The sequence below is a fragment of the Schistocerca americana genome, chromosome 11 (assembly GCF_021461395.2).
Source record: "Schistocerca americana isolate TAMUIC-IGC-003095 chromosome 11, iqSchAmer2.1, whole genome shotgun sequence".
NCBI lineage: Eukaryota > Metazoa > Arthropoda > Insecta > Orthoptera > Acrididae > Schistocerca > Schistocerca americana.
This window is the reverse complement of record NC_060129.1, coordinates 46,371,230-46,392,917: the sequence shown is the minus strand read 5'-3', so window position 1 is coordinate 46,392,917 and position 21,688 is coordinate 46,371,230. Positions and strand designations below refer to the sequence as shown.

Here is a 21,688-nt window from a genome sequence, read left to right as displayed (position 1 = left end):
CCACGTCTCCCACAGTGGTATTCTGCTGCCCATCAAACCTACACGATATCCTTGTCCGTAACTTCACGACCCCTGCTCCCAATCCCTCGCCTCGTGGCTCGTACCCCAAAAATAGACCTAGATGCGAGATCTGTCCCGTACAGCCTCCCACCACCGCCACCTACACCAGCCGGCTCACAGGCTGGCAGGGCTACCTGTGAAACAAGTCGTGTAATCTACAAGCTGAGCTGCAACCACTACGCTTCAATCTACCCAGTCACGACAACTGACAAGCTGTCTGTCCGAACGAACGGCCGTCGTCAAACTGCGGCCGACAAACAGCCGCACCACCCAGTTGCCGAGCACGAGGCTCGACACGATGTGCTTCATTTCATTGTCTGCTTCACAGCCTGTGTCATACGGATCCTTCCTACTGACTGTAGCTTTTCTGAAGAGTGCGGGTGGGAAATCTTCCTGCAGTATATTCTACGTTCCCGTAACCCTCCTGGCCTCAACATCCGTTAGTCATTGTCCTTCACCCACATGTCTCTTTCCGTGTTCCCACTCCGGCACTACACGGCCTTCTATTCCACCTGCAGACCCGCAGTCATTGTACTCCTCTCCATTTCTGCTGCCCTCCCAGTCCTCTAACCTCCCAACTGCTCCTAGCTGCCCTACTCTCTCCCCACATTATCCCTGTACACTCTCACAAGCAGCATTTTACTGTCCCCCCACCCCTACTTTGCTCTCCTTGCCCCTCCCCCTCCCCGTCCTAGCCTGCTCCTTACCTCCACCACCCAGCCACCCAGATTGCTTCTCCCACCTTGCCCTGCAGTTCGCAGTCTGGCCTCAGCAGCCAGACAGTGGTTTTGTGTGTGTGTGTGTGTGTGTGTGTGTGTGTGTGTGTGTGTGGTGAGTCGCAATCTGTCTTTTACATGATATTAATATAATAGAGGGAAACATTCCACGTGAGAAAAATATATCTAAAAACAAAGATGCTGTAACTTACCAAATGAAAGTGTTGGTATGTTGATAGAGACAATAAGAACCACACAAACACACACACAAATTTCAAGCTTTCGCAACCCACAGTTGCTTGGTCAGGAAGAAGGGGAGGAGAGGGAAAGATGAAAGGATGTGGGTTTTAAGGGAGAGGGTAAGGAGTCATTCCAATCCCGGGAGCGGACAGGTACACACTCGCGCGCACACACACTCGCGCGCACACACACTCGCGCGCACACACACTCGCGCGCACACACACTCGCGCGCACACACACTCGCGCGCACACACACTCGCGCGCACACACACTCGCGCGCACACACACTCGCGCGCACACACACTCGCGCGCACACACACTCGCGCGCGCACACACTCGCGCGCGCACACACACTCGCGCGCACACACACTCGCGCGCACACACACTCGCGCGCACACACACTCGCGCGCACACACACTCGCGCGCACACACACTCGCGCGCACACACACTCGCGCGCACACACACTCGCGCGCACACACACTCGCGCGCACACACACTCGCGCGCGCACACACACTCGCGCGCGCACACACACTCGCGCGCGCACACACACTCGCGCGCGCACACACACTCGCGCGCGCACACACACTCGCGCGCGCACACACACTCGCGCGCGCACACACACTCGCGCGCGCACACACTCGCGCGCGCACACACTCGCGCGCGCACACACTCGCGCGCGCACACACTCGCGCGCGCACACACACTCGCGCTCACACACACTCGCGCTCACACACACGCGCGCACACACACACGCGCGCGCACACACACACACACACACACACACACACACACACACACACACACACACACACACACATATATACAGACACGGGCAGACATATGTCTGTATATGTGCGGATGGATATGTGTGCGCGCACGAGTGTATACCTGTCCTTTTTTCCCCCTAAGGTAAGTCTTTCCGCTGCCGGGATTGGAATGACTCCTTACCCTCCCCCTTCAAACCCACATCCTTTCGTCTTTCCCTCTCCTTCCCTCTTTCCTGATGAAGCAACCGTGGGTTGCGAAAGCTTGAAATTTGTGTGTGTTTGTGTGTTTTTTATTGTCTCTATCAACATACGAACACTCTCGTTTGGTAAGTTACAGCACCTTTGTTTTTATATATATTTTGCATGATATTGTTAGATAAAGAGTAGTGAGTCACATTGCTTTCCAATTTTAGTTTGTTTCTTGTACTCTTTTGCAAAATCTTTTCGATATCAATATTAACAAGTATTGTAGTTGTATTTCCAACAGCTATTGGATGCAGTTATGAAAATTGACAAAATACTTTTTAGCATGGGCACTCCATTTTAGTAAAATAAAAATTAAACAGGATATAAGTACAGAATTACAAATTATTGTTCTTCCTGTCATCACATTTCTACTGCTTACTTGTCTACATTAATTATATGTTTTATATTAGTAGTAATTCTGTTCCTCGAAATTCTGACTCCTACTTCAGCAGCCCACAGACTACCGGAATACACACAGACCCATAAAAATGCAAAACTTTGCATTGTCAGCACTATAGTTCCCACCAAATGTCTAGCTGCCAAAGGACTCGACTACCGGTAGATGTGCTGTGCTTCCTCTTTTTCCTAGTGTTTATCCTGTCTGGTACGGGTTCCACTTTTTCAGGATGTGACAAAATTTATGTTCATTTAACTCAGTGACCAGATGGCCTGTCTGAAATCAGTCATCAAGGTAGCCTACGGGAGGCAAGTCGTGTGTGTCACCTGTTTGCGAATTGTGTAAAGATTGTTCTGTGTCGTCTTATTTTAATCTTCGTGCATCGTATTCTCTGAGGCAGAATTTGGTGTCTAGCCTGGCATTTGTGTGAATGAGCACTGGAGACTGCCTTACAGCAGCAGTCACACTGGCCAGTGTACCGGCCCACGGTCATCAATCCGACCAGATCTGGCTCTCCTCCCAGCCTCGCAAGCTACGGCACTGCGTGTTACGCTGCACGAGCAGATCGGCTAGGATACGCTTGGGAGGTAATAGCTGTGGCAGTGAAGTGAGCGATTAGGTAACCCTGGGAATGATGTGTTACACTAGGAATTAGGAAATGGGAGTGGTGCTCCGGACAACAGTTCCTTACCGTTGACTCCGAGTGGACTGGTGAATGACACACTGTTGCTGCAAAAACTTTCTTTGATGACGACGACAGCTACGTGTGGTCGTGTAGTGTTTATTTTGCGATCGTTACGTTCTCGCTCATCGTTCCCCTGTCTTGTCGGCACGTGCTGTCGAAGTGCGAGTGCAGAACTGTGAGGAATCATGTGATCTGGTGTGAAAGAGAGATGGAAGCCCAAGACGCGAGAGAACACTAGGGAGTGTTGCAAGAGTGGAAGAAGACTTCAGCTGAAGTCCCATGTGTTCTGCATGCAAGCGTGCTCTGTGGCTTGACATACTGTGTCACTGTGTACAGAAAATATTGTGCAAAGAACTGCAATAACACCTGAACAAAATTCACAGTGTCCAAAAACTGAATGCGGAGAACCTCCCGAAAAGACTATACATTTGCCTGGAATTTTTAGAACTGTTCAACAACAGCCTAGGCCTGTGCGACAATTTGATGGTGAGCAGTGAAGCTAATTTTTGAGTGTCAGGCTTTGTTAATGAGCAAAACTTCAGATGAAACATCCTAGAAGATTAAAACTGTGTGCCGGGCCGAGACTCAAACTTGGGACCTTTGCAAGTGCTCTCGGTCCGGCACCCAGTTTTAATCTGCCAGGAAGTTTCATACCAGTGCACGCTCCGCTGCAGAGTGAAAATTTCATCCTGAAATCTTTTAGATATTGGCCACGTGAAAATTCTGGAATGCTTCACTATATGCCACATCACAGTCAGAAAGTGGTAGTGTGGGTGTCATACCATGGTTTGGAATCATAGGGTGTGGGTTTCTTCTTTTTTTTTTTTAAGACAATCATGACAATGCTGTTACTGTGAATACATAACGTCGTGTCTAAATGTTGAACAGTGTGATAGCTTTCTGATCTTCGTGTACCTTTAAAAACATTCTTCCAACAAGACAGGGCCACATGCCATATCTTGCAGCATTCCATTAATGTGCTACAGAACATCTTTCCTAATCATCTCCTCTCCGAGAACGGGAACATTTGTTGGCCTCTGAGATCCCCTGACCTTTCAGTGTGTCATTTCTTCATTTGAAAAATCTCAGATTTTCCAGTGTGACCCACCACACACCATTCAGGAACTGAGGGATCAAATTGGGGAAGAAGTTAATCAAATACCAGTGCCAGTCCTGCAACATGTGGTAGCTAACTCCCATAAAAAGCTTGATGTGTGTGAAGGCAAATTGCAGCCACCTGCTGATGTCACCTTCAAGTGATGGGCATTCTAAATTGTGAGCATTGTAAATTTGTGTTGTATCCTTTCACATCGCTGTGAATAAATTTGTATCACTTGTAGAGGTTCTGAAGTCACCTATTTCTCTGCCTTCACCTGCCAAGAATCACTGGGATAGTGAGACATGTCTACTTAAACCGAGCAATCCTTAAAAAATAGTTGAAAAGAGGTATACAGCATTGTACAACAGGTTACACAGTTTGAGGTGTTATAGGTACGTGCTTAAAGATGTTTCTAGGAGACTCTCAGAGTACCTTTGTATGCAGTGATTGCAATCACAGAGATTCAAAAACTTCTCAATCATATCCAGTACTGTTGTCACATAATTAGTGTACAAAAGTTTTTCTATGATTAAAATTTTACTGATCATAAGTTGCATATGTCCCCTCTCCCCCCTCCCCCTCTCCCCTCCCCCTCTCCCCCCTCCCCCTCTCCCCCTCCCCCTCCCCCTCTCCCCCCTCCCCCTCTCCCCCCTCCCCCTCTCCCCCCTCCCCCCTCCCCCTCTCCCCCCTCCCCCTCTCCCCCTCCCCCTCCCCCTCTCCCCCTCTCCCCCCTCCCCCTCCCCCTCCCCCCCCTCCCCCTCCCCCCCCTCCCCCTCTCCCCCCTCCCCCTCTCCCCCCTCCCCCTCTCCCCCCTCCCCCTCTCCCCCCTCCCCCTCTCCCCCCTCCCCCTCTCCCAACTCCCCCTCTCCACCCCTCCCCCTCTCCCCACTCCCCCCTCCCCCTCTCCCCCTCCCCCTCTCCCCCGGCCCTCCCCCTCTCCGCCGGCCCTCCCCCTCTCCGCCGGCCCTCCCCCTCTCCGCCGGCCCTCCCCCTCTCCGCCGGCCCTCCCCCTCTCCGCCGGCCCTCCCCCTCTCCGCCGGCCCTCCCCCTCTCCGCCGGCCCTCCCCCTCTCCGCCGGCCCTCCCCCTCTCCGCCGGCCCTCCCCCTCTCCGCCGGCCCTCCCCCTCTCCGCCGGCCCTCCCCCTCTCCGCCGGCCCTCCCCCTCTCCGCCGGCCCTCCCCCTCTCCGCCGGCCCTCCCCCTCTCCGCCGGCCCTCGCCCTCTCCGCCGGCCCTCGCCCTCTCCGCCGGCCCTCGCCCTCTCCGCCGGCCCTCGCCCTCTCCGCCGGCCCTCGCCCTCTCCGCCGGCCCTCGCCCTCTCCGCCGGCCCTCGCCCTCTCCGCCGGCCCTCGCCCTCTCCGCCGGCCCTCGCCCTCTCCGCCGGCCCTCGCCCTCTCCGCCGGCCCTCGCCCTCTCCGCCGGCCCTCGCCCTCTCCGCCGGCCCTCGCCCTCTCCGCCGGCCCTCGCCCTCTCCGCCGGCCCTCGCCCTCTCCGCCGGCCCTCGCCCTCTCCGCCGGCCCTCGCCCTCTCCGCCGGCCCTCGCCCTCTCCGCCGGCCCTCGCCCTCTCCGCCGGCCCTCGCCCTCTCCGCCGGCCCTCGCCCTCTCCGCCGGCCCTCGCCCTCTCCGCCGGCCCCCGCCCTCTCCGCCGGCCCCCGCCCTCTCCGCCGGCCCCCGCCCTCTCCGCCGGCCCCCGCCCTCTCCGCCGGCCCCCGCCCTCTCCGCCGGCCCCCGCCCTCTCCGCCGGCCCCCGCCCTCTCCGCCGGCCCCCGCCCTCTGCGCCGGCCCCCGCCCCCTCCGCCGGCCCTCCCCCGCCCCCCTCTCCCCCTCCCCCCTCACCATTCCCCTCCCCCTCTCGCCATCCCCCCTCTCCACCTCTCGCCCAATCCCATCTCCCGCTCCCCCCCCTCTCCCGCTCTCCCCCCCCTCCCCCCCCCCCTCTCCCGCTCTCCCCCCCCCTCTCCCGCTCCCCCCTCCTAAACCTACCGCCCCCTCTCCCCCCCCAATCCCCTCTCGCCCTCTCTCCCGCCCCCTCTCCCCCCCATTCCCCTCTCCCGCCCCCTCTCCCCCCCCATTCCCCTCTCCCGCCCCCTCTCCCCCCCCCCATTCCCCTCTCCCGCCCCCTCTCCCCCCCCATTCCCCTCTCCCGCCCCCTCTCCCCCCCCCATTCCCCTCTCCCGCCCCCTCTCCCCCCCCCATTCCCCTCTCCCGCCCCCTCTCCCCCCCCATTCCCCTCTCCCGCCCCCTCTCCCCCCCCATTCCCCTCTCCCGCCCCCTCTCCCCCCCCCCATTCCCCTCTCCCGCCCCCTCTCCCCCCCCCCCCATTCCCCTCTCCCGCCCCCTCTCCCCCCCCATTCCCCTCTCCCGCCCCCTCTCCCCCCCCCCATTCCCCTCTCCCGCCCCCTCTCCCCCCCCCCCCCCATTCCCCTCTCCCGCCCCCTCTCCCCCCCCCATTCCCCTCTCCCGCCCCCTGCTTTCTTTGGGATTGGAATTATTATATTCTTCTTGAAGTCTGAGGGTATTGCATCTATCTCATACATCTTGCTCACCAGATGGTAGAGCTTTGTCAGCAGTGGCTCTCCCAAGGTCATCAGTAGTTCTAATGGATTGTTGTCTACTCCCGGGGCCTTGTTTCGACTCAGGTCTTTCAGTGCTCTGTCAAACTCTTCACGCAGTATCTTATCTCCCATTTCGTCTTCATCTACATCCTCTTCCATTTCCATAATATTGTCCTCAAGTACATCGCCCTTGTATAAACCCTCTGTATACTCCTTCCACATTTCTGCCTTCCCTTCTTTGCTTAGAACTGGGTTGCCGTCTGAGCTCTTGATATTCATACAAGTGGTTCTCTTCTCTCCAAAGGTCTCTTTAATTTTCCTGTAGGTAATATCTATCTTACCCCTAGTGAGACAAGCCTCTACATCCTTACATTTGTCCTCTAGCCATCCCTGCTTAGCCATTTTGCACTTCCTGTCGATCTCATTTTTGAGACGTTTGTATTCCTTTTTGCCTGCTTCATTTACTGCATTTTTATATTTTCTCCTTTCATCAATTAAATTCAATATTTCTTCTGTTACCCAAGGATTTCTATTAGCCCTCGTCTTTTTACCTACTTGATCGTCTGCTGCCTTCACTACTTCATCCCTCAGACCTACCCATTCTTGTTCTACTGTATTTCTTTCCCCCATTCCTGTCAATTGTTGCCTTATGCTCTCCCTGAAACTCTGTACAACCTCTGGTTCTTTCAGTTCATCCAAGTCCCATCTCCTTAAATTCCCACCTTTTTGCAGTTTCTTCAGTTTCAATCTGCAGTTCATAACCAATAGATTGTGGTCAGAATCCACATCTGCCCCTGGAAATGTCTTACAGTTTAAAACCTGGTTCCTAAATCTCTGTCTTACCATTATATAATCTATCTGATACCTTCTAGTATCTCCTGGATTCTTCCAGGTATACAACCTTCTTTATGATTCTTGAACCAAGTGTTAGCTATGATTAAGTTATGCTCTGTGCAAAATTCTACAAGGCAGCTTCCTCTTTCGTTTCTTCCCCCCAATCCATATTCACCTACTACGTTCCCTTCTCTCCCTTTTCCTACTGACGAATTCCAGTCACCCATGACTATTAAATTTTCGTCTCCCTTCACTACCTGAATAATTTCTTTTATCTCGTCATACATTTCATCTATTTCTTCATCATCTGCAGAGCTAGTTGGCATATAAACTTGTACTACTGTAGTAGGCATGGGCTTTGTGTCTATCTTGGCCACAACAATGCATTCACTATGCTGTTTGTAGTAGCTAACCTGCACTCCTATTTTTTTATCCATTATTAAACCTACTCCTGCATTACCCCTATTTGATTTTGTATTTATAACCCTGTAATCACCTGACCAAAAGTCATGTTCCTCCTGCCACCGAACTTCACTAATTCCCACTATATCTAACTTTAACCTATCCATTTCCCTTTTTAAATTTTCTAACCTACCTGCCCGATTAAGGTATCTGACATTCCACGCTCTGATCCGTAGAACGCCATTTTTCTTTCTCCTGATAACGACGTCCTCTTGAGTAGTCCCCTCCCGGAGATCCGAATGGGGGACTATTTTACCTCCGGAATATTTTACCCGAGAGGACGCCATCATCATTTAATCATACAGTAAAGCTGCATGTCCTCGGGAAAAATTACGGCTGTAGTTTCCCCTTGCTTTCAGCCGTTCGCAGTACCAGCACAGCAAGGCGGTTTTGGTTAATGTTACAAGGCCAGATCAGTCAATCATCCAGACTGTTGCCCTTGCAACTACTGAAAAGGCTGCTGCCCCTTTTCAGGAACCACACGTTTGTCTGGCCTCTCAACAGATACCCCTCCGTTGTGGTTGCACCTACGGTACGGCCATCTGTATCGCTGAGGCACGCAAGCCTCCCCACCAACGGCAAGGTCCATTATGAAATTTGTGGTCATTATAAGAATTAATTTCATCTTCCCATTCATTAAACCATAGTTGTGATTCAGACATGGTAGGATGCAGTCTGTAGTGAAAGAACGGTGTTTTCATCCTTAAGTTGTATCGTATATGGTCCGTTACATCTGGCTTCACGTGTGGATTGATAATTCAATTTGGACGCGACTTCACATGTGACGTAGTACATACTGTCGGTGTGTATGTGCTCGATAACGGTGTAGTCGAAATTGGTCAATCGCACAACGTGTAAGATATGAAGGTGCGGCCCATGATGGACAGTGTTTCCTTTTATGAAATTTGTGAAGGCTATGTACCTGCATGTAAACAAAATTATTTAATTAATTGTGCATTCCATCATCACTAGTTTTACCCTCCAATCGCCAGGTTGTGGTTTACAAACACACTACGTGTATCTGCCTGTGTTCTGTTTTCTCTCAGGACTGTATCTCAGCTAATTCCTGTTTGCTCCTGTTTCTCCATCACATTGTGTAGCCCTTTCTTCCTTGGTCTTCCTACCAACAACATCTGTGGGTAGCTATTGTTTTCCTTTCCTTCCCTCATCCATTCATTTGATGCGGCCAAACCATTCCAAATAGGTCCTCGTCACTTTTTCTTTCGAGGGTATGTACACTCTTGCTGCCGGCAGCGGTGGCCGTGCGGTTCTAGGCGCTACGATCGCAGGTTCGATTCCTGCCTCGGGCATGGGTGTGTGTGATGTCCTTAGGTTAGTTAGGTTTAAGTAGTTCTAAGTTCTAGGGGACTGATGACGACAGCAGTTGAGTCCCATAGTGCTCAGAGCCATTTGAACCACTTTTACACTCTTGCTGCTCCTCTTATTTTTTCATTTCTTACCATATCCTCACTTGTTTCCTAGACTGTAGTTCGGCTCCTGCAGCTCACAGTTTGTTGTTGACCAGTTTGATTATTGTGTAGGTTTCCGAGCCCGCACATTAAATGAGGATAAAGTACAACTGGAGGAGAGTTGCTTCTGATGTAAGGGGGCTTGTTCGTTCCACAGTACTTTCTGAACCTGATTGTACAACTGAACTGATTTGAATGTTTCCTTTCTAGTTCTGCCTGTTGATTGATATTGCAACTCTTTTTATTTGTTGTTAATCCTTGTTCATTTAGATGCTCATTCCAGGTGGCCAGCCTCTCCTGGACTTCTTTCCTGTGTAACTCCCCATTACTACATCATCTGCAAATGCCAATGCACTGACATCCTTACTATTGTTTTCCTTCATTTATTTTGTAGCGTTATCAATGACAGTGGCAGAAAGCATTTGCTGAACTCCTCTAGGTGTTTCTACCCACTTGGCATGTGTTGTTGTTGTTGTTGTTGTTGTTGTTGTTGTTGTTGTCTTTGTCTTCAGTCCTGAGACTTGTTTGATGCAGCTCTCCATGCTACTCTATCCTGTGCAAGCGTCTTCATCTCCCAGTAACTACTGCAGCCTACATCCCTCTGAATCTGCTTAGTGTATTCATCTCTTGGTCTCCCTCTACGATTTTTAGCCTCCATGCTGCCCTCCAGTACCACATTGGTGGTCCCTTGATGCCTCAGAAAGAGATGCCTTGAAAGAGAGTATTCCAGTCAACATTGTCAAAAGCTTTCTCTAAGTCTACAAATGCTAGAAATGTAGGTTTGCCTTTCCTTAATCTTTCTTCTCAAACTCTCTGGCTTTACAAATGTCTGCTTGTGTCTGTGTATGTGTGGATGGATATGTGTGTGTGGGCGAGTGTATACCTGTCCTTTTTTCCCCCTAACGTAAGTCTTTCCGCTCCCGGAATTGGAATGACTCCTTACCCTCTCCCTTAAAACCCACATCCTTTCGTCTTTCACTCTCCTTCCCCCTTTCCTGATGAAGCAACTGTGGGTTGCGAAAGCTTGAATTTTGTATGTATGTATGTTTGTGTTTGTTTGTTTGTGTGTCTATCAACCTGCCAGCACTTTCGTTTGGTAAGTCACATCATCTTTGTTTTTAAATATATTTTTCCCACGTGGAATGTTTCCCTCTATATCACTGGGTAGGTCGTCAAAGATTTTTGGCTGAACTAAGTAGCAACCCACCCTGGTTGTGCACAGGTAGGACTAATTATCAGTTTGTCTGCTATAGTGGTAATAAGCTGTACACACAAACATTTCTCGTTAATCAGTATATTTGTTAGTGAAAAATACATCAAAATCTCAACAGTAGTTCATGAGATTATCCTTCACATCCAAACACAAAAACACTGAAGGGTACTTCAACTTATAATTTGTGTAGATGTGTCACTTCTTTCTATTCCACTCTTAGCCTTAGTTATGTAGAGTGTAAATTATTTTTTGTTGTAGTATTACCGTATTCACTCGAATCTAAGCTGCACCTGAAAAATGAGACTTGAAATCACGGAAATAAAAATTTCCCGAATCTAAGCCGCATCTGAAATTTGAGACTTGAAATTCAAGGGGAGAGGAAAGTTTTAGGCCGCAGCTCCAAATCGAAACAAAGTTGGTCCATTGTAATATGAGACACAATTTAGTTCGAATGAATGATGATACAGCTACAGTAGTTTGGTTCGAGACGTAAGCTTAGCAGCTATGCATTACCAGGTAGCCATTGCTATGTGTCAGGTGCTTCGACCGTATTTATACGGGTACCCTTCCTTTTTCACGTGCTTCGTCTGGTTTGAATTGATTGCTTATTTTGCTTTATCTGATAAGTGCCAGTATCTTCGTTCTTTTACGTCGCTCTAAGCTGAAAATGTATTATTGTACTGTGTCATGTATTGTTTGTTGCATTCTGATAATGAGTGTTTACAACCTGTCGTCGCTCGCAGCTTTCTTTGATAATGATCAACAAGAACCAAATAATAGACTGCGTATGATAGATGTTCTGAACGAGAGTTATCGAAAATTTTTCTCCGTTTGAAAATCTTTGCAGACGCCTCTTTAGTACATTACATTCTGCACAGAAATTAGTCATCTTAGATTTAAAAATCTAGTCAATTGCCGTGCTGCATTTCTGACTGTATCACTATTACGCATAAGAATAATACGAATATAAACATGACATGATATGTATATTCTTCCGTGTTTGCTTTTGTCTCACTCTAGTTTCGTAGTTTATTAGGCAGACAGAATTTAAATGAGATAGCAGCAAACACGAAAGAATATGTGGCAAAATGTTTATATTCGTATTATTCTTAAGGTGAAGAGAATACTGCATGTGATTCACAATTCATGAAAGTTCCTATTAGCAACCATCTCTTCTCACAGGTAGGAAAAAATTCAGAACGTAGTGTTGGCCATATTGACAAACATCCCCAACAGTCTTGCCAGTCGGATTTTCATAGTACATTGAAACGCTGCGCAACATTCGAAGATGAACAGTACGGAATTTGTACTTACTTCGATGGATAATGTATGAAAATGCAGTGGTCGAAACTTGGGGCAGAGGAAACACAGCTCGTCTTCCACCCTTTTTTTTTTTTTTTTTTTAATTTATTTACTGACGCAGAGGTTTTGGCGCCAGTATTTATCTTTGTACCTGCAAAGCATGCCTGTGTAGCGCTACATACATTCGAACTTCCGCTTACTTTGCACTCAGTTCTAAGCCGCAGGTGGTTTTATGGATTACAAAAACCGGAAAAAAAGTGCGGCTTAGATTCGAGTAAATACGGTATATTTTCAATGTTAGGTCAGTATGCCTAACTGCTTAAAATCTATCTATAAAAGGTTATGTAAGGTGTGCCCAAATGTGGAGGGTATTACAGTTACGTATAAAGAAATCTTATTAACAACATTATGATTATGGTTCGTGTCGAACAGTACAACATTACATAATTGCCGTCGACATTGACACACCAATTCTAATGCATAGGAAGAGAGTAGAAAGGCGTCATTGTAAAAACTTCTGGGTTGCTGACAGTGCCCTGCATTTCCTTGTTACAAGGGAATCTCTGGGCTGTCAGATGTTGTTTTAAGGGGTTGGAGATTTAAGAGTCACGTCGGGTAAATATCGAGGCTGTAAGGAGGGTGTTAAAGACCTCCCATTAAAATTTTTGACGGAGCTAGAGTATGTTCTCGATTACACGTTCTACCTTATCACGCTGACATCACCGGAATAGTGGGCACCGTCACTCGTTTCCTGTCCGTTGTTGTTCTGTTTGTAACGCTCCTGTTCTTCCTGGTTGTCCTCCTCATTTCACAATTTAACACTTGCTTATGTGAAATTTCATTCCATATCCTTGTACTGTTTGTTGCCATCAGCTCAACTGCGCCTGCACCACCTCCTCTTTGTTTCACCTAATCCTGCCTCATAACACATCTAACGTAGTCACCTTTCGATCAATTAATTGAACTTCGCAACACTTAAAGAAACTGACTAACTTAATAACAAGTTGCTGGCAATTTAAGTAAACTTCAGAAGGCTGACTCCTTAGCTTTTATAACAGAAATCTTCACCACATGGCAGAAGCTGGGATGCTGAATGCACTTCCAGATAGTCCTTAGAACTCAACATGTGACGATCAGGTGTCTTAAATAAGTCACCTCCAGAAAATCTTCAGTTTGATAGTTGCATATTTTCTCAAACAACACAAGTTACACAAACCTTCCCTTGCATAACAATAGAACCTGACCTTCTCTTTGTTTAAACTGCAGCACCGCTTATATACTTTCTTGACAATAAATTCTCTTTTGATCTCATTGTTCACAAAACAGATTTATCGAGTTATAGTTAGAAAATTGCATCACAAAACATTCTGTCAAATGTTCATTTATTATGAATATTGTTTCAAGTATTCGTATTTTGGTTTTGAGACGAAAATGAAGCAGCAAAATGCAGTTAATATTTGACACAAAATTACAGATTTCTTACTAATTATGAATAACTTTTTGTCCTAATATAAGTTGCAGAACTTTACAGACTGCGAAATAAGATTACAAGGTTCACAGTTGCAGTGTTACGTGACTTTATGCTTAATTACAGACTTATTATTTTATCAGTTGATTTGTTTTCACCATGTAACGCCCGCTGTTTGCGTCCTCCTTCATTGCTGAGCGATGTATCACTTTCCGTTCTGAAGCTGCAATTCTTCTAGTCCTATATCTTTACTACTTTTTATCTGTATAAATGATGAAATATTGGTTTTGCCATTTAACACTTTTTAATAACTGTGTAAGTATTACAGGCATCGGGTCCCACCTAATGTGTCACCTGCCTACACGTTTTACATGAACCTTTCAAGACTCAATCAATCTGTTTACAAAGAGAAAGCAGAATATCTCTTCCTTTGATGTTGTCCAACAACGACCTAGGAAGCTCGACGCCCTCGCAGTCCGGGCTCTTCTGTGTCTGGCGGTAGTTTGCAGCATTCGTTTTATTCCTTGCCCACTTGCCCTACGTCGAACTTTCGTGGTGATCGTTGGGCAACGTCTTCCACATTATCTGCAACATAAATAAACTTTCTCCCACAGTATTTCTGAAAATCCAAAAACAAACTTAAAGAACATAATAATAATAATAACTGTTCTTACAATTATTTGTATAAGTCTTGGTCGATTTAATGAGGGGTGGGACAGGCCTAAGCCTTGTGACACCACACAGTTTATACAGAAACTTTGTTTTGTGAGAATCTCAAAAGGGTGATTTATTTATATCAGAAATTTCTAGGTGTAATTACGAAATTAATTACAGGTGTTCTGAGTCTGTCATCTGTAATAACATGATTCCCTAAGAGTCTATGTGAATTTAATTATATCGCGTGTTGTGAAACATTATGAATTGTTAATTGGCTTTACACGGATTAATTGAATTTTAGTCATTAACTTCTATTAGTTACAAGCTGGAATTTGATGCTAACATTAACATGACGTATTCACTTATTGTTTTCAAAAGATACATAATTATTTTTCCCATAACCATTACCAAAATGCTGATTTCAAAATAATGCATTACTGGTAATTACAGATTCCAGCTAACTACTTTTACCTGCAGGCTGGTAAGCTAATTAGTTATATTACACCATGTACATAACATATGCATTAGCACCTGATCATAAATTGTTAAGCAGAAACTGTTTCATCACATACTGTGTTCTGTGTAAATGTGGATCGGATGGCAGACTGGAAAACTATGTCGGGCATTGACACCACCAGAATAATGTGCATCGTGCGATGCACGGCTGGCTGTACATCTCTTTCATTTTTTGATAAATTTGTGTAGCATGCTCCCTCTTTGTGTGAAGAAATTGAATAACCACTCTTTGTACTGATCTGGAGGAATTCATCAGCAACGAACTGCAAAAACAACTCTCCAGAAATTAGGAAATTGCTGTGAACTCAATAACTCCAGTTCTGCAATTAGGAATGCCATCACACCATCTCAGTAAACACATTCACCCACTGAGGTTACAGATAAGACACCACTATAGCAAAGGCCTCCTTTTCAATTTGGCATAGCTTGTACACTGATCAGCCAGAACATTATGACCACCTGCCTAGTAACCAGTATGTCCACCTTTGGCACGGATAACAGTGGCGACACATCATGGCGCAGAAGCAGTGAAGCTTTAGTTGGTTGCTGGAGGGAATTGGCGCAACACACACACGCTCTCTCTCTCTCTCTCTCTCTCTCTCTCTCTCTCTCTCTCTCTCTCTCTCCACATAATTCCCATACATTCATGGGATGGGGGACGATGAGCTCTGACGCCTCATTCAGCTGCATCCTGGATATGGATATGTTCGATCGTGTTCAGATCTGGTGAGTTGGGAGGCCAGCGCATCACATGGAAGTCACCACTGTGTCCGTTGAACCACTCCATCACACTCTTGGCCGTGTGACGTGGCTCATTATCTTGTTGAAAAATGCCACTGCCGTCGGGAAACGTAATTGCCAGGAAGGAGTGTACATTGTCTGCAACCAGTGCACGATACTCTTCGGTAGTCGAGGCGCTTCGCGTGAGCTCCACTAGATCCGCAGATGTGAATGTTCTCCGTAGCATAAGGGGGGTGCCGCCAGTTTGCCTGTGTCCCACAGTACAGGTGTCGGAGCTCTTCCCCTCGAAGACAACGAATTTGCGCCGTCACATTGGTACGACGGAGAAGGTATCGGGGTTCGTCAGACCGTGCGACACTCTGCCAGTGTCCATTGCCGACGGTCACGTGCCCGTTTCGTAGTTGCCCGTGTCGTAGTGTTATCGTCGGCACACGCACGTGTTGTCGGCTGCGGAGGCCCGTCGTTAGGCATTTTCGGTTACTGTGTGCTCGGACACACTTGTACTCTGCCCAGCATTGAAACCCGATGTTATTTCCGGCACAGTTTGTCTCCTGTCTCGTCTTACCATTCTGCCCAGCCTACTATGTGTGACACCTGTGTTTAGGGGTGCCGCCTGACCCCACAACCTCTGGACGTAATTTCGCCCGGTTTCGCCACGTGTCGAAGGCACTCGTCGTAGCACACCTCGGACACCTGACAGGTGGCACAGTTTCCGAAACGCCCGTGCCGAGCCTCTGGGCCGTCAGTCTGCCGTCGGTCAAATTCGGATTGCACACCTTCCCCCTTCTACACACTGACGACATGCTCTCCGATACTACACGCACCGTGCACGCGTCTGGCTAGCAGTCGTTCCTCGCCAAGTGACGTTCCTATCGCCCTGACGGGTTTATATCGACAGTAGGTCGGTGGTCGTAATGTTCTGGCTGGTCCTTATTGTGAGCTACTGTGCAGTCAACACTTCTCACTCTGTTACGAGCTACCCCCGAGTACAAAATCACGATGCTCTTACTTTACGCCCCGTGCGACCGCGCAGCCCTCGCGACGCAGCTGGACCGGCACACCGTGGGCTACCTGACATGGCGAGTGGGCCCGCAGTCGGCCATGTCGACGACGGTGGTGCGCGACACGCCCGAGTCGCATGCCTCGTGCACGCTGCAGTTCGGTGTGCCGCACTCGTACCTGGGTGCCAGCTACAGCCGCAAGATGGAGGAGCGCGAGATGAAGCTGAGGGCCGCTGCCAGGTGCGTTCGCTGCAGCTCACTGCCACGTAAAAATGTGTCGAGTTCCTCCAGAGGCGTACCGCATTCGCTTACGGGTACTGCCGGCTGTTATAATTCTGTCATCGTGAAAGTAGCGTGCAACAGATGTCAGATTTACACGTAATTTACAGCGTGTTTGGCTACAGAGATACTGTATTTACTGGAATATAATGTGACCCTGAATATAAGACAATTCTCTCTCTCTCTCTCTCTCTCTCTCTCTCTCTCTCTCTCTCTCTCTCTCTCATTTTGTCCCCCTGTCCTCAGGCACCTTGAGAAAATTTTACTTATAAGATATTCTGACTAATCAAAATTGCAATTTATTTTCTTCTCCTTCATCATCTGCTCCTCCTCCTCCCAACCGCCTAGATTAAGCAAGGAACTGCAAACAGTTTCTCCTCAATGACTGTTCAGCGAATGTTGCTGTGTATGGGTCTCCACAGTAGTTGCCTGGTTTTTGCACCTGTGCTGACTGCTGGCAGCAACAAAGGCTGGAGTTTGCTTGCCAATATTACATTTGGAAGTCCACTGACTGGTGACTGGTGGCCTTCTCATATCAGTCCCGTTTTGTGCTGCATCGGACAGATGGCCACTGGCGTGTGCAGTACAAAAAGTCTGAAAGGAAAGACCTCGCAACAGTTCCCAGAAGGATCCAGGCCGTAAGAAGGAACATGGCGGACCCCTAGTCAGGCAAGAGCACAGTAACTTTAAATTTCAGAGTGAAACCCATGGGAACTGAAGGCTTCTTAATGCAAGTGCCACGTTCCCAATGACCCGCCCCCCCACAAAGTATCAGTAGTCTTTGGTTTAGAAATGAATGAATACAACTTGAAATTAACAATCCAATTTGAATTCCCACTGTATCCAAACTAGTGGATTACTAATGGATTTACTCCCTTTGTTCAACACACTATAGCCTGATTAAAATTACTTGGTAATTGACATTTCACACGTTGGAGCTGCCTTCCTCCAAGAGCAATCAATCAATGTCACGTCCAAACTGTTCGCTGTTGACAAGCTGCCGCTTGTGGTCTGTTCACTTCTATTGTTTGGGTACTGTTGTGTAAGGAGGATGCATATTTCGTAACAGTCGTGTGTGTGTGTGTGTGTGTGTGTGTGTGTGTGTGTGTGTGTGTGCGCCCGAGGGAGGACTTGAACCTCCGGCAGGAGCGGCCGCGCAATCCACGACAATATGGCGCCCTAGACTGCTCGGCTGTGAAGAAAAGAGGCAGACCCATGATTCGGGATACAAACACATCACGAAAGAAAAGAGACCAAGGAATTGCCTTTAAAGGACTATTGTGACATCTGCTGTGCAATGTGTGGGAATACATTCACCCAGTTTACGTGCGTTTCCAAAACCGGATTTCGTAAGCTGATGTCCCAGTTCCGCTTTTGGTTGGTCAGGTAAACACTTCAAAATCGATTCTGGAAATCTGCTTTTATAAAGCCATTTTCCAGTTCCACAATCGATTTTCGGGCCCATGTAAACAGCTCGGAAAGTCTAGTTATTTTTACGTCTTTGTGTATCTACTGAACGGCAGCTGTCAGTCCATAGCCGGCAGCTAGCTGGCGGCGTTGCAACAGTGTCACTGTCAGTTGGTAGCTGGCAACTGGCAGGCGGCGTGGCAACAGTTTAGCCACAGCTGACATCTTCAACTACTACTTGGACACTATATCGTGGCAATCAGCCTCGACTGTAAACAGATTAGGAAAACAAACAAACAGACTCTCTTATTTCTATATAAGAAGACAAAGCATTTCACAGAACGTAAGACTTTTTTTCTCAAAGGAAACAATTCTGGCAGAGGAGGTTTACGTTTTACACGGTGGCACGTGAAAAGTCCTCATTTGTTTACGCTCGCAGCCAGTTGTCGCAATATAGTGTCAGAGTAATAGCAAGTAATTGTAATTTAAATATAGGCAGGCCATATTTTAAACTGAGAGGACGGAATATATTATAAAGAAAAGAAATTAGCTTTAGAGATCCTTTTAATTTTCGTAACAAAAATATCAATGCCAACAGCATTCAATTAATAATTATTTTGTAAATGATAGAAGACAGAAACAAAATATCTACAGAGTAATAGTTCAGGTACGTTCACTGAGCATCTACGAAGAAAAATGCTATCTTCTTTACTATAGATGAGTCTGTAGGAATAATAAGGGAATTCTAATGTGATGATTGAGGGTGCTTCTGCTGACACAATTTTGAAAAGTTGGGTTCAGTTCTTGACAACTGGAGACGGATGTCTCGTTCCGCATCTAGACAGCTTCAGTAGTTAGTTTTGTGGGCAGCTTAGATCGAGAATCCAGATTCACACATGTATGTTGTGGTGAACGGAAGAAGTACACATTTTGCCTTTTCAGCAAAGGGGTAGTATTTCTTGTTATCCTAATGGATGCAAAAGTGTGAGTAACCGTCAATGTCAAAACTGATTTCAAGGTAGGGTCTGTGGCAATTTCTATCAACAACTCATATTGATTTGATGATAGAATGTTCAGCTTTTTGGATACAGTGAATGGGCTGACCACCCATTCGTATTTCTGCAGCTTCTCATCTTCGGCTGTTGGGAAATAATGCTCCAACAATGACATTAAGCTTTGGAGATGTTCCAGGATTTGATGAAACAAATTCTTCCCAAGTGCCAATGTTTTGTTTTTCAAAAACTCCTTGAGAAGAGGAAAACACTCGACCCTCCCCCTCCTCGACACTCTCTGCCAAAAAATTGATTTTCCTCTTGAATGCTCGAACTTTGTCGATAACAGTGACCTATGTTTGACTTTGCCCTTGGAGTGAAATATTCATTTCGTTCATTTTGGAGAAAATATCTGACAAATAGGCAAGTGTGCACTGCCAACTTTCGTCATTAATAAGGTCTGCTAATTTGATGTTATGCTCCAAAAGGAAAGCTAAGACTTTTCCGTGTGGAGAAGCAGGGAACGATGAAGGCTTCCCATATCTTCACACAGTATTGTGAAAAGTCTTGTCTTCAACGGCCTTGATTTTATGTAGTTAATGATTTGAATGGATTCGTCTAAAACTTTCTTGAACAAAACGGGCATTTGTTTCGTAGCTAAAGCGTATCTGTGGAGGGCACAATGACTACTGCTGCAGTTGTTGGCGTTTTCTTTTACTTTCGTTATTGTCCGACTGTAGGACCAGTCATAGCTTATGTGCCATCTGTGCACACGTCTATGCAATTAGACCTCGTATCTTCGTTAGTCCTTAAAAAATCACCCAGTAGACGCAATATTTCAGCACCTGTTGTGTTGGCAGGTAGTGGTCTGCACAATAAGAGGTCCTTCTCAAAATATCCAGAATATTCATAACAGACAAAAGCCAATAAAATCGCTAATCCTGCAACATCAGTGGATTCATCTATCTATTGTGTTGGGTGCGAGAAACAAGTGTCTTTCACATCATTTGACACGTCAACAATGCGTCTCTTGACAGTACTGTTTGATAATGGCACCGGAGATACAAGCTTTACTGCCTTTTCGTCTAGCATGCGAGAACCAATATAATTAACACACGGCTTTATGAGATTTTCTGCAATGGTATGAGCTTTGCCTGTTTTTGCCACTCGATAACTAATCGAGAAAGAAGCTTGTAATGAATTTTCATTAATTGTTCTTGCGTGAGTTTTCATGCAGTGCTGAGAAGCAGGTAGTTCAGCACTCTCCCTTTTGAAAAAATCGTTGTCTTTAGCTGTGAAATCAGGGTGAGTACCTTCAAAATGACGGCGCAATTTAACTGGAACCATTGGACTGTTCGGAAGGACTCGCGCACAAATTACACATTGAGCTTTACCCTCCTTTGTCTCCATTAAGCCCATTTCTAACTAGCTTTCATTGTACTTACGCTTCTCGGTTATTCCACTGCCATAGGATACTGCAACCAATGGAGTACTTGCAGCGTTTTCACATAATAAATCCGGCTGTGGAGGTTCCTGTGATTGTTCTTCCTTTGGTCTTCCTCCCTTCTCATTCATTTCAACTGGAAACTTCCCTTGTTGTGGAGGCGATGGAGAAACTGCACCCTTCTTCAATTATCCTGAATTCAGCACCGATCCATGTTAGAAGTAATAAACTGGTCAAAAATCACTGCATTGATAAAGCAAGTTTAACATTTAATGATGCCTGGGGCCGCATACGTGCCAGAGAGTGCTGTGGTTGGTCGACAAAGCTCGCTCCCCGCGTAAAAGGTTTCAGTGCATCTAGCGCCGTGAGCCGGCACACAAACGACCCCCATATTGTTGCGAAACAGTCGATCAGAGATGCCGCATTCTCCGGCACTAAACTATGTATGCGTTCTCACCTAGGAACCGCAAAGGCTGCTTGGGAATATGACCTGAAGTAAAAGTAAGTCTGTTTTTCAAATGAAAAAGAAAAAAATAGTGATGAATTTGATTTTCACACTTTTATTGAATAATTTTACTCTTTATTTTACACGATTTGGTGAAAGGTGGTCGCAGACCCCCTAGAAAGAGCTGGCGGACCCCTAAGGGGTCCGCGGACCACACGTTGGGAAGCCCTGGTATGGAGGATGTTTACGTGGCATTCCTCAGGTAACCTCTTAATTCTGGAATGCACGATGGATCGACACAATTACGTATCTATTCTCAGAGGCTACATCCACTCCTACGAGCAGTTTGATTTTCCCCGGCACGGTGGCATCTGCCGGAAGGACAGTTCTGTGTGATGCGCACCTTTGAAGAGCACCAGGATGTGTTAACTGTACTTCCCTGGTCACCAAACTACCTGGGTTTAAACCCAGTCTAAAGTAAGTGGGACCACCTCCATCGGGCTGAGAAACGTAGCACAGCTCGCCACAGCACTGGAAACTGCACAGTTTCACACACCTCTCGGCATCTTCTAGAACGTCGTTGCCACTCTTCCTACACGTCTCCCAGCGGTCCACACTGCTGAAGGTTGTCATTCGAGCTTTTGACAGGTGGTCACATTTAAGTGACTGGACAGTGTACTTATTTCCATAGT

The 21,688-nt window shown here is 47.3% G+C and overlaps 1 protein-coding gene across 1 annotated transcript in view; it reads left to right on the top strand.

The window, feature by feature from the left end:
- Positions 1-21,688, top strand: part of LOC124553940 (dnaJ homolog subfamily C member 11) — a 128,503-nt gene that overhangs the window by 67,040 nt on the left and 39,775 nt on the right. The window contains exon 7 of the mRNA XM_047127958.1: positions 16,462-16,669. Coding sequence (XP_046983914.1) covers positions 16,462-16,669 — 208 coding nt within the window. The remainder of the gene's footprint in view (positions 1-16,461; positions 16,670-21,688) is intronic.